Below are 12,913 nucleotides of genomic sequence, written 5' to 3'. Positions count from 1 at the left end.
TTAAGTAGAGCCTTAACTTTTGTGTTTTATTGCTAAGGTACTCACCAGCGTGGTGGAAAGCATTTGGTAACTGGATAAAACAAGCCTGAAAGTGTTTGAAAGGAACACAGCCATGGTTACCATGGTCCCAGCTGGAGAAATCCCTTTGCCTTACAAACACAAATTCCTTTTAGGAATGCAAGTTCTCAAGATCAGTGTCACTTAGAGAAATAGGTCATAGCTTTTCCCTTCTTTGCATCTAAATTGTGTTGCTACACATCCCCCAGGCACTGTGAGGTACTTACTATGGGAAAAGCATGTGTACTTTGTAAAAGACAAGTCAAAGGGAATTGCACTTTTACCTGCACCACCTGTCTTTAGCTTAAATATTGCAACCTCCCAGGATCTATGAGGGAGACCAGCAGTAAAACAGTGCAATGCCTATGGGTCCCTGCTGCCTCTTGGGTGCTAGATGCTCAAGTTACAGGGTTTCAGGAGCTGCTGTTTTATGCAGAATCATCATGTCACTTTCTTGGCCTAGGGAAATTTAAACAGAAAATGCTACTCTGCAGTCTCCTGCCCTAGAACAGTTTCCAGTTAAGTGTTTTTCAGAAGGGTAGGGTATGACTGCCTTACAGGGCTTGTTACAGCCTGATGCTACCAACTGCTTCTTTTAAACGCCGTTAGAAATATTTTAGTACAAGGCCAGCCGTGTCAGCCTTTAGGCAGAGGCAACAGCTTAACTGCACGTGATTGGCTTCACTGTGTTCCTTTTTTACTGAAATATGTGAGTAAGAGTCCACCTCTGGAGTCATTCAAAGCCTGCCTGGACCCTATCCTGTGCAGCTTTCTCTAGGTAAACCAGCTCTGGCAGCGGGGTTGGACTAGATGATCTCCAGAGGTATGGGAACCCAGGGCTGGTAGACAGTAAAACTGATGTGGAAATGGATGAGAGTGTAGCGATACTGGAAAACTGTATCACAGGAATGGGTGATAAGTGAGTGAGAGAAGGAGGATGTCTGATGAACAGTGAGTATGAAGGTTGGTAGGCTGTGGGAAGAGAAGTAAAGCGTGTAAGCATCTCCCAGTAGAGGCACTTGCTCCACAGATTGGGGTCTCTGGCCTGTCTGCAGCAAGTGACCACTTTTCCATGAACTGGCATTTGTGAGTTTTTAATCTGTGCACATCACCCCAGGACCTGGCTGGCTGGGCCTGATAGCAGAGCTCACAGATAGAACCCAGAGGTTCCTTCCAACCCCTATAACTCTGTGATTTGGTGAGACGCGACCTCCGGTAGCCTTCTGAAGTTAATCCCCCATCCCTGCCTTCCCAGTGACTTCACTGGAACTCCAGCCAGAGAGGGTTTGTGCTCCCAGCGTGGTAGCATACAAAGAACTAAGGGGGGGGGGGGGGGGGGGGGAACAACAACAAAACGAACACTAAGCCAAGAAGTATCGCTCAGTGGAAATGCTGCATTTAATAGAATTGAACAAAGTAACAACTTTTTAGCTTTTGCTATGTCTCTTTGGCTTTCTGTCAGCTGGCTTCTTCTCTTCTGTTCCAGAATCCTGGACAGGGAGCCACTTCAGAGGGTTGCGGCGGTACATGGGCCAGGGAGGGAGTGTTAGCTTAGAAAAAAGGAGTAAAGTCAGAACATGGAAATCAAGATGCAAGATAAGTGTTTTCTACAGCTTGGTAGTGGCAGGGGGGGGAAAGATCTCCTTCCCTGTCATACCAGTTGGTCTTAAAATACATAAAATTTCAGACTCTATGTATACAGTTTACATTGTATACTGCATGATCAAATCTTGGTTTATCTGAACACTTGAAAGGTGCAAGATCAAATGTGTCCCAGCTGCAACAGGATGCTTACCTACATGAATAAGGAATTACTCTTGTAATTCCATGCTTTGTCTCTCTGCTCAGTCAGCACAGGCCAGCTGCAAATTTTTCATGACAAGCTACTTCTCCACAAAAAGCTTCCCTGTCCTTTCTGTTATCAGTGCTCTCAGCTTGATTTAAAAGTAACATATAATTGAAAAACTAATGCAAAAGCAGTTTTAAATTGTAGTGTTCTCTAAAATCTTACTGGCATTTCATAGTATCATAGTATCAGACAGGGTTGGAAGGGACCACAAGGATCATCTAGTTCCAAGCCCCCTGTCATGGGCAGGGACACCCCACACTAGATCAGGCTGGCCAGAGCCTCATCCAGCCTGGGCTTAAACCACCTCCAGGGCTGGGGCCTCAACCACCTCCCTGGACAACCCATTCCAGGGCTTCACCACTCTCATGGTGAAGAACTTCCTCTTCACGTCCAGCCTGAATCTCCCCTCTTCCACCTTTGGGAAAAGGCATTTAACTGGCCCTTAACTCACTTTCTATAGCCTATCATCTATGTTTGATAATGATGTCTGAAATATGTCTGTACTGACAGCCCTAGAGTGTAATGATTATTTTAGGTTACGTCGTGCATGTAGTTTCTGGTTTGGGGAAAAAAAAGTCTTACCAAGCAAGATAAAGCAAATCCAGCCATAACTATGTAGACAGTCCATGCAAACTGTTCGGTGATGTAGCCAAAGATAAAACCAATAATCTGAAAATAAATAAGGTTTTTAAAAGACAGGAGGCAGGGGGGAGAAGTTCAGTAGAAAAGTACAAGCACAGTTCATACATCTTCCTAATACTGTTTTCAAAACTGTAGGCCAGTACTGAAAGTAAAACATTGAAAGAAGAAAAGCTTTAATTCATGACAGCCCCTCTGATTTCACCTGAAGCTTTTAGTGACCAAATAATCAGGGGGAAAACCTTGGATCATCAGAAACCAAAATAAAGTCTTTTATGTTATCATCTGTAGTTCTAGTATACTTACTGCAGAGACAAGAATGATCCCTTGAAAAATCTGTTCTGCTAATTTTTGGCCCTTGTAGTCCTGTAGAAAGAGATTTTTTTGTCAGTTACTCAAACTACAAACCTACCAGTTAAACTCAGGTTAGAGCCTAGAGTCAGTCTGACCACCAGTTCTCAGGTTTCTTTGTTCAACTTTCAAACCAGAGTGGAATTAGTTTTCTTAGATTGTCTGAATTTCATGTGTAAAAGAATTAAGATCTTAATTCACTTAACACCTCCCCTACATACTTGACCACATCAGCTAAAATGAAAAAGCAAGCACTGTTCAGGATAGGCAATTCAAATCCAAAATACCACTGCAGTTAGCTTAATATCACTAGGAGAAAGCCACACCACCACGAAAGGCAGTACGTGCTGGAGAGGACACAGAATGTGTCACCTAAGGTTGCCTGTATTCAGACACGTCGGCTGTACACAGCACAGAGGGGGGAAGCACGGAGAGGTTTCGCGTGCACAGCTGTACACTACCTTCATTTGGCAATATATTAAAGCGCGAATTTTTCAGACAAAAATACCGAAATCGAAGGGGGTACCTCCTGCAGCCCCAACAGCTTCCCGCAGACATGCTAACAGCGCATAGAGGAAGGGAAGCGCTGAAGCCCGCCCTCAGCCATGTCACCAGCATCGCCATAGGGACGAGGGCCCGGGCAGGGTCGGGCCTCCCGCGATGTATGCCCTACCATGTGCGTGGGAATGGAGCGGAAGATGCTCAGCATGGCGGCGGCGGAGAGGGGCGCCTCACAGCCCTCCGTCTGCTCTTCTTGAGGGCCTAGCGGCGGCGAGGTCACCAGGACCGGACGAAGCCTATGGAGCTGTCCCGGAAACACGCCCAGGTCGTTCCGCCCCGGCAGCCGGCGTTGGCAGCCTTTTGCCTTGTCCGTCGTCTCCGCACCGCTATTGTAGCCGTTGCTTCACCGTGCCGCGGCTTAGGGCTCCGCCGCTAGCCTGCTCCACCGCCGCTGGCCTGCTCCACCGCCACCGCCGCCGCCCTGCTCCGCCGCTTGCGGCGGCCGACGCGGCGCGGGACTCTGTCTCCTCGGCAACGGCAGCTTCGAGCTCAGGACCCCTGACGGAGGGGCCTTAGGCCGGCAGGTGCGAGGTGCCGCCGGTGTCGCCCGTCTGCAATCGACGATGTTTTGGCGGCCTACGGGCGGCCCTTACTGTTTAAGGCTTGAATATTCTTCGTGAAATCTCCCGCAGCTCCTCTAGTGAAGTGGGGCGCGCGCGGCGCAGCCTTCGCGCCTCCCAGCCATCAGGCATCGCGGCGGACACCTGCGGCCCGTGGTGCTCGGCGGCTGTGCGCTGCCGAGGTGGCAGTTGGCGATAACAGTGGCGGCAGACGGTGAGGGGAGCAAGAGGGAGGGATTGCTGGGTCTGGCCCTGCCGGCCCCGCAGTGGGGCTCCTGGGACCCCTGCCTGGGCTTTGCCTCCAGTGGGCCGTGGTGGAGCGCGGTTTGTGCTGCAGGGCGATGCAGGCGTGGAGGATGCCCTGAAACGTGGGGGGCGGTCGGGTGCCCAACTTCGTGTGTGTAAACCGCGTCACCTGCGGCAGGGTAGCGATGAGCAGATGTTTGAGTACTTCAGTGTGGATCTGTGTTTGCACTGACAGTCGTTGCTGGAGGATTCAGTCCCGAAGTGCTTGTAGCTCAGGCTGTCGTAGGGCAGAAATGTATGTATGTATGTGCCAGCACGCTCAGCATCGCTGCCAGGAGGACTGAAGAACATTGCAGCGTACTTTATTTTAAAGAGAGACTTTGCGTTGTGTTCTAGCAAACTAAGGCGACGTGCCTGGAGCCGCTTCAGCAGTGCTGTAAACACGGCACACGGCGTTTATGTGTTGTGCTCCGTGAGGGTATCTTCCCCGTGGGAGAAACGCAGTAGCAGAAAGAAGATGTCTGGTCTACGTAGTAGTCACAACACAATTTGTGGTATTTCAATTCGGGGATTTTGCCAGTGCTTTCGTATAGAACTGCCACTGTTTCTTGAATTTTGGATGTTGGCATGGTGTGAGCCCTTTCTCTGTGTGTTACTCGAGAGGTGCCTGCCGCTGTAGGATGTGCAATTCTTCTGATCTCACATTCGCATTTACCATTAAATAGCGAGCATGTGTTTTCGAATGGCACCGTCGCATTGATGTGCTGGTAGTACCTTCCTTCACAATTTTGTGGTCTCTTTCCTGTGATGACACTTCTGCTGACGGTCTTGAGTATTTTACATGGAGAATTTCATGGGTTTGGAAGTGTATAATGCTATTTGTAAGGTCTTACAAACGCCGTGTCCTGCCAAAATCTCACTTAACTACAGAAAAACCTGGATAACTACTTGCCCTGTTGCTGGGATGCTTCCAGTTCAGACAGTTAAATTCATTCAACAGTAGAAAAACTGTACATAATTTTCCAGATTCCTTTCATATCGCTTTTGACTGGCAGGAGTTAGTGCTTTGGGGTTTTTTATGTCAGTGAAGTAAATGTCAAGATCTGTATGCCCCGAGTTCCTTTTTAGATCCATTGTTGAAGCTTCGAACTTACTGACATCCTCAGTTATTAAAATGTGACATCCAGCCTCATCTTTTCAAGAGAAGGAAACTTTCACTGCATTTGGAAACTGTTTTGGCACTCCTGGGGATAGTGTGCTTTGCCTACTGAAAGCAGAAAGTAACTGCTGGAGTTTTTTGTGTTGCAGGCTTGAAGGAACCTTATGCTAATAAAACAAGAGGAAAATGACATTAAAGAAAGGTGGGTGTATATGTGTGTCTCTACTTCTTCTAAATCTCTTTTTATTTTTCTGAGTTTCCCAGTCTTTCTCTGGTTATATTGATAAACCTTTTTCTTCTATTTCTTTTTTTTTTTTTCAGTGAATATTTCCATCCTTATAGTGGCTGTTGTCATTTTTTTGCTGATTCTTTATCATAACTTCTTAGGCCTCAGTGACTTCTTGAGATGGGAATTGTCAGGTATGTTGGGGGGGTTATTTTTGTTTCAAAAATATATTCTTTTTTTTTTGTATTGCTGGGAAAAGGCCATGCTCTGCCAGACAGAAATTGCCACGTTGCTGAAATAGCATGTATGATAATGATCAGTTACGTGCATAACAAGATGTGATTTTTGTCCTCTTTATATCCTTTCCTCTTCTCATACCCAAGGAACTTCAGCTTTGTGGGTTTGTCGGTTTTTGCTATCCTGTGACTTTTCTTGGCCAGAAAGCTAGGGAAGATAGCAGTAAGGGTTCCTTCTGGCTTTTAAAGTTACTAAGATATGATTTAGTTTACTTAGCAAAGGCTTTTCATTTTCATGGGTCCACTTTTAAGTACTGCCTGTGGTCTCACAGAGCCTCTTCATGCCCCCTTTTATTGCCAAGTTCTGTTTTGTCACTCCTGGGAGCTGTTGCTTCTGGGTAGCAGTTGTACAGATGCATCCCAACAGCAGCTGAACTGGAGCCTGACAGCCCTTAATCAGGAGTCTGAGGAAGTCATAGCTGTTGAGCTCTCTTAGGAAAGGGCAAACAGAAGCAGAAGCCCTTCTTTGTGAACAAGACTACTGCCCACAGATTGCCCAGTCCCTGGTTGCTATATGCCTCAAATTGCCTGAAATTATCTAATATGTAATAGTCTTGGCCATCTGAGAGGTACCAGTGTTGTTGTAGAGAGGGTAGTGGGCAATTTGCCAGCTTTTACAGGTGATGTGGTCTAGTAATTAACTTCAGTGCTCATTTCCCATTTTTCTACCTGCACACTATGAACATAAATGGGGTCCTACCTAAAAGGGAAAGAAAGTATAAGAAAGAGGAAAGGGTTGTGTGGAGAAGACTAGAATGTGATTAGGGTAAATAGGAGGGGAAAGCCAGATTATAGACATGGTAGAAGGCACCAAAGGTTAAGGGAGGCCTACTGTAGTTTAAACCTCCTTTTAGTACCTGGTTGTGTTTGAGTGAGTGTGTACAGTTAAATGTATTTAATTTGTTTGTAAGGGTGATGTTTTCCTATTCATTAACACCTCAGGCTCTCAAGAGCAGATGCTGTATTTTAAGTGTTTAATACTGGCATGCTGTAATTTACACCTCAGATGAAGCATCCAAGTGCTTGCATGGTAGAAGTAGTTGAAGGCATTGGGAATTTTAGCATGATAATAAGAATATCTATTTGCATAAACCAAATATGTGATGCCATTTGTACTCCACAGATTCAAACCCAGCAGGACTCCAGCCTATAGATTTCATAGCTGCAGTTCCCCAGAGACTGGCAGATGAAAGGAACGAGGAGGAGATTTCTGTGGTCATTACAGCATCAGATGAGAGGCTTGGGGGTGCAATTGCAGCCATGAACAGTATTTACTTTCACACCAGATCCAACGTGGTTTTCTATATTGTTACTTTGAATGATACTGTGGATCACTTGAGGTAATGATCTTTATAATAGAGTCCCACAATACTGAGAAGAGGAAGAGCTGACTTTCCCTGGGACTGCATTCTTCTCAATTGCAATCCTATCTGCTGCTGCTGATTGCAGCTTTTTGATGAGGCTGCTGGTGGGGAGTACAGAGTCATTGCTTGTGCTGATGTTTCAGGGATGGAAGAGAGCCATCTTTCTTAGTGGGATTGGAGTTGGTGGGTGGAGGGACAGTAAAAGCTTTTTCCTATGTTTCAGCAAAGCAATTCAAATGCTGTGAATGAAGTTTCTTCATTTTTCTAGATTGTTCTTTGATATTAATTTTACTTGCAGATGCTCACACAGATAATTTTTGTGGAGGTCCTGTGATAACAGGATCATATGTCTCTAATGAAATAGAAGTGACCTCATACCTTCCATGTGTCACAGCTGTGCAGTAATCTGAACCCCACCAACCTCAGCAATAGATTGTGTTCTATATGTATGTTTGTTGGATAGGGTAGCAAGTGGCCATATGAAGATGTGTCACTGACAGTTGGGTCTCTTGCTTGTCAGTTGATTTCTGTCTCATTTAACAAGATCTGTGCCTTGTTCCTGTTTGCAGGCTGTGGCTAAGTAGCACTGCTCTGAAAAAATTGCAGTATCGAATTTTGGATTTTGACCCTCGTGTCTTAGAAGGGAAGGTGCAAATGGAGCCTCAAAAGCCAGACACCTTAAAAGCAGTGAGGATGATGTTGATTACTTTTTGCAATTAGTAGCTAGTAACAATATATTTTGGTATTGCTCTTGAACACAACCAGAGATCAAGCCCACATCTCTTAGCACAGAAGCAGTCCTTTCTAATAAAATTTTGAAGTTTCAGCAAGAATAAATTTCCAGATAGTAAGAGCTGGATTGGAATAGTTACATATGCATGCCTAGGACTGTTTTTTGCTGCTCACTACAGTGAAACACAGCAGCTTGCATGCTACGTGTGCTAGCACCTTGAGACACTGTGGGCAACCAGCACCAGAACAAGAGGACACAGTCTCAAGCTGTGCCAGGGGAAGTTTAGGCTCGCGTTGTTAGCCATTGGAATGGGCTGCCCAGGGAGGTGGTGGAGTCACCATCCCTGGAGGTGTTCAGGAGGGGGATTGGACGTGGCACTTGGTGCCATGGTTTAGTAGTCATGAGGTCTTGGGTAACAGGTTGGATGGGATGATCTTTGAGGTCTTTTCCAACCGTATTGTTTCTATGATCCTATGACATGTGGCAGAACACGAAGTTCAAATACAGACCAATTTGTCAATGCAGAGATCCACAGGAAAGCAGGAGCTGATGGAACTTGTTAACTTCAACTGACTTCTGATATTGCTGCCGATTTTACGGCCTTGATAGAAGTTGTTGTAGACATTAGTGCCGTGGGTAAATGCCAGGAGGAGCAGTCAATTTCACATTTATTTGGACAACTTGTAATTCTTCACTTCTCTTACTTTCTTATTTCCATAGTTAACTTTTGCAAGATTCTACCTGCCCACTTTGGTACCTCATGCAGAGAAGGCCATCTATGTGGATGATGATGTCATAGTGCAAGGTATGGGACGTTGTCTTTAGCCTTTTTGCCACGGCCCTTATGCGGAGGTCAGTGTGCAGTCTCTTACAGTAGCCAATTCTGATTCAAGGAAAGATGTAAAAATTCATAAATAGGAATGAGTTGGGATTAAACGGAGTGGCTTTATCTGCTGCAGCAATGCAGTTGCTGACAAGGGTTAGCAATGTAATTCACTCAGTGCTTAAATCAGGATTGCTTTTAATTTTTTTTATCCTTACTTCCATTTTCCAGATGATATTCTTGAACTCTACAACACTCCACTGAAACCTGGACATGCAGCTGCTTTTTCTGATGACTGTGACTCAACCACTAATAAAGTTGCTGTCCGTGGAGCAGGCAATCAGGTCAGTTTTGTAGTTTCAGTGGTAGGAATACCATAGATAGCAGGCTTTGCAAACATGCACTGGGTTTTAATGTTCTTGCATGCTGACTTACGGATGCAGTGAACCTAAGGGTGTTACTGACCTTACCTAGATCATTTTGTTCTGTTTTTGTTAACAGCTAACACTGTTAAGGCACAGTAAAAGCACTTCGAATTCTTGCTGTGCTTTGCAATGAGAGCAGTTCCCAGCGTGGAACAGGGAGTAGGTCTTAAGAACATCAGAGTGAATGGTTTTCATTTATGAGTGTATAAAAAATACTTTTTCTGGGAGTGGGTACCTTATTGCTAATAAGGTATTATTAAGAACATGGAACCTTCCTTAAAATAGGTGGTTTATATAATCGTATTTTTAAGCTGTTTCACCTTTTAAGCTTCCTTTGTCTCACTTTAAAGAAAGGGAGTACTTGCTATAACAACTTCAAGTTGTGCTTGCCTGTTGGGAGTTTTGCAAAATTTATTTTAAGCTAATTTCTACTCTTCTTTCTTTCTTTCTTTCTTTCTTTCTTTCTTTCATTTTCCCCAGTATAATTACATTGGGTTTCTAGATTACAAAAAAGAAACCATCCGAAAGCTTGCCATGAAAGCCAACACCTGCTCTTTCAATCCAGGAGTCTTTGTTGCCAATTTGACAGAATGGAAATTACAGAACATCACTAAGCAGCTGGAGAAGTGGATGGCACTTAATGTAGTGTAAGTACCCCCGAGGTGGGAGTGACAGTAGGACAGGGATTGTGTTATGGTGGTGGCATTTAACTGTTAAAAGAAGGGCGATCTATGTATCTGTGGATAATCACGATTTAGGGACATGCAGATCTCCAACTATTTTTCATCTTCATTTCCAGAGAGGAACTTTACAGTAGGACCCTGGCTGGCAGCATCACGACTCCTCCACTGCTGATTGTATTTTACAAGCAACATTCCAGTATCGATCCCATGTGGAATGTCCGGCATCTCGGTACGTACAAAACATCTGTGACACTGCTCCCTCAGTGTGGTTTTCCAGGTTGGTAGATGGACATCTAATTAATGCAGCAAATGGATCTTTTCTTCCCCTACTTTGTATTTTATTCTATACTAAAGAAACACAGCTTTGCAATATCATCTTGGGGCTTCGTGGTCTGATCCTTTCCTTTCTGTTTTGAACTGGTAAGAGAGAGAATTCTTGAACTGACTTTTACATTTCTTCTCATTTTCTTTTTTTCCACATGTTTATTGGATCTGAAGTGATCCTAAGTATCTCTTTCCACCTGTTGAAACATTCATTACGTGGGGAGGCCTGTGGATGTAGTCTACCTGGACTTCAGCAAGGCCTTTGACACCGTCCCCCACAGCAAACTGCTGGCTAAGCTGTCAGCTCGTGGTTTGGACCGCAACACTCTGTGCTGGGTTAGGAACTGGCTGGAGGGCCGAGCCCAGAGAGTGGTGGTGAATGGTGCCACAGCCAGCTGGCGGCCAGGCACCAGTGGCATCCCCCAGGGATCAGTGCTGGGCCCCATCCTCTTTAACATCTTCATTGATGATATGGATGAGGGGGTTGAGTCAGTTATCAGCAAGTTTGCAGATGACACCAAGCTGGGAACAGATGTTAGTCAGAGGGCAGAAGGGCTCTGCAGAGGGACCTCGACCGACTGGACAGATGGGCAGAGTCCAATGGCATGGCATTTAACAAGTCCAAGTGCCAGGGGCTGCACTTTGGCCACGGCAACCCCATGCAGAGCTACAGGCTGGGGTCAGAGTGGCTGGAGAGCTGCCAGACAGAGAGGGACCTGGGGGTGATGATTGATAGCTGCCTAAACATGAGCCAGCAGTGTGCCCAAGTGGCCAAGAGGGCCAATGGTATCCTGGCCTGTATTAGGAATAGTGTGGCCAGCAGAAGCAGGGAGGTCATTGTGCCCCTGTACTCTGCATTGGTTAGGCCACACCTTGAGTACTGTGTCCAGTTCTGGGCCCCTCAGTTTAGGAAGGACACTGAGACACTTGAACGTGTCCAGAGAAGGGCAACAAGGCTGGGGAGAGGCCTTGAGCACAGCCCTGTGAGGAGAGGCTGAGGGAGCTGGGGTTGTTTAGCCTGGAGAAGAGAAGGATCAGGGGTGACCTCTTTGCCCTCTACAACTACCTGAAAGGTGGCTGCAGACAGGAGGGGGTTGGTCTCTTCTCCCAGGCAACCAGCCCCAGAACAAGGGGACACAGTCTCAAGCTGTGCCAGGGGAGGTTTAGACTCAAGGTGAGAAGACAGTTCTTCACTGAGCGAGTCATTCGCCATTGGAATGTGCTGCCCAGGGAGGTGGTGGAGTCACCATCCCTGGAGGTGTTCAAGGGGAGATTGGACGTGGCACTTGGTGCCATGGTCTAGTCGTGAGGTCTGTTGGGACAGGTTGGACTTGATGATCCTTGGGGTCTCTTCCAACCTTAGTTATACTGTGAGACTGTGATATTGTGATATCTAATCTGCTGCTGGTGAAACCCCAATGCAAGGAGAGCTTCCTTAGGTTTTATTTCCAATGAACAACACCTAGGCTGCTGAATAAATCTGGCTATTATGGGGCTTTTAGAGAACTTAAGACAGTCCATTAAAATAGATACTGAAAGAGATTAAAGTGGCATTCACTTGCACCCAATTATATTTTAATTTTGCCCTGATCACACAGAATCAACAAGGTTGGAAAAGATGCACCACCACAGACCTCATGACTACTGGACCATGGCACCAAGTGCCATGTCCAATCCCCTCTTGAACATCTCCAGGGATGGTGACTCCACCACCTCCCTGGGCAGCACATCCCAATGGCTAACAACTCTCTGTGAACTTTCTCCTCACCTCGAGTCTAAACTTTCCCTGGTGCAGCTTTAGATTGTGTCCTCTTGTTCTGGTGCTGGTTGCCTGGGAGAAGAGACCAACCCTGTCCTGGCTACAACCACCCTCCTCCATCTTCTCTTCGCCATAAATGACAAGATTTCCCTTGTTAAAATCCTTTGAAGTTAAAATATTGCATGTTGGTGTTACTGCTGCCTTTATTTCAGGCACTAATGCTGCTTTTTCACTAAAAGGGTCTAGTGCTGGAAAAAGGTACTCTCCTCAGTTCGTGAAGGCTGCCAAACTGCTCCATTGGAATGGACATTTCAAACCCTGGGGAAGAACAGCTGCATATGCTGAAGTCTGGGAGAAGTGGTATGTCCCTGACCCTACAGGCAAGTTCAGTCTGATCCGCAGACATTCAGAAGCCTATGAAGCAAAGTAGTCAATTTTCATAACCAATGACATTTTCTCAGGAAACTTCTGGAGCCAAGCAGAACATTCTTTTTGGAGTTGTTTTGTTGTTTGGTGGGGTTTTCTTTTGCCAACTTGTACTACAGAGCAGTCCTTGCCTTCTAGAGCACAAACTAATGCACTCTGGAGTAGTTCTGAAATGCACAGGTCCAAAGGAGACTCACTTCTCTGACAGATGATGCAGTACGCTACAAAGCAAGGGAGGATCTCCACAAACACTTTTGTTATCTGTTGTGTGTTCTGCTCTTTACTACAAGCTTTCTAGAGGAGGATATTTTTGTCAGCTGGAGAAAGTTTCTAAGAACAAGACACAACTTTGGTTGGTGCTTGCACCATGCAAATCTTGCAGATTACTGTAATTAGGACCTGCCCAAGCTTTGTTCTGGGATGACTTTTTGT

The 12,913-nt window shown here is 45.7% G+C and overlaps 2 protein-coding genes across 2 annotated transcripts; one reads left to right on the top strand and one right to left on the bottom strand.

Moving 5' to 3' along the window:
• Nucleotides 1–1,416: 1,416 nt before the first annotated feature.
• Nucleotides 1,417–3,765, bottom strand: SPCS1 (signal peptidase complex subunit 1). Its single transcript, XM_009900687.2, has 4 exons — nucleotides 3,570–3,765; nucleotides 2,852–2,911; nucleotides 2,489–2,575; nucleotides 1,417–1,607 (listed from the first exon to the last, which is right to left on the bottom strand). Exons 1-4 carry the CDS (start codon nucleotides 3,603–3,605, stop codon nucleotides 1,485–1,487), a joined length of 306 nt encoding a protein of 101 aa, XP_009898989.1. The 5' UTR covers nucleotides 3,606–3,765; the 3' UTR covers nucleotides 1,417–1,484.
• A 1,637-nt stretch (nucleotides 3,766–5,402) lies between these two features.
• GLT8D1 (glycosyltransferase 8 domain containing 1) lies at nucleotides 5,403–12,563 on the top strand. The gene is made up of 9 exons (XM_009900688.2): nucleotides 5,403–5,624; nucleotides 5,744–5,842; nucleotides 7,068–7,284; nucleotides 7,878–7,995; nucleotides 8,762–8,846; nucleotides 9,096–9,208; nucleotides 9,770–9,936; nucleotides 10,089–10,201; nucleotides 12,295–12,563. Exons 1-9 carry the CDS (start codon nucleotides 5,609–5,611, stop codon nucleotides 12,483–12,485), a joined length of 1,119 nt encoding a protein of 372 aa, XP_009898990.2. The 5' UTR covers nucleotides 5,403–5,608; the 3' UTR covers nucleotides 12,486–12,563.
• The last annotated feature ends 350 nt before the right edge of the window (nucleotides 12,564–12,913 follow it).

This window comes from Dryobates pubescens, chromosome 1 (genome assembly GCF_014839835.1).
Source record: "Dryobates pubescens isolate bDryPub1 chromosome 1, bDryPub1.pri, whole genome shotgun sequence".
NCBI classification, from domain to species: domain Eukaryota; kingdom Metazoa; phylum Chordata; class Aves; order Piciformes; family Picidae; genus Dryobates; species Dryobates pubescens.
The sequence above is the reverse complement of the archived record's forward strand: the minus strand, read 5'-3'. Positions and strand labels throughout refer to the sequence as shown.

What these genes read in the sequence shown, in the direction of transcription:
- SPCS1 (XM_009900687.2), bottom strand. Translation starts at nt 3,605, where the DNA reads ATGCTGAGCATCTTCCGCTCCATTCCCACGCACATG. An exon ending in GCTCCATTCCCACGCACATG is followed by an intron (nt 2,912 to 3,569) that starts GTAGGGCATACA and finishes CTCTTTCTACAG; the next exon opens with GACTACAAGGGCCAAAAATT. An exon ending in GATTTGCTTTATCTTGCTTG is followed by an intron (nt 1,608 to 2,488) that starts GTAAGACTTTTT and finishes CTTTTTTCTAAG; the next exon opens with CTAACACTCCCTCCCTGGCC.
- GLT8D1 (XM_009900688.2), top strand. An exon ending in CTTGAGATGGGAATTGTCAG is followed by an intron (nt 5,843 to 7,067) that starts GTATGTTGGGGG and finishes TGTACTCCACAG; the next exon opens with ATTCAAACCCAGCAGGACTC. An exon ending in GATACTGTGGATCACTTGAG is followed by an intron (nt 7,285 to 7,877) that starts GTAATGATCTTT and finishes TCCTGTTTGCAG; the next exon opens with GCTGTGGCTAAGTAGCACTG.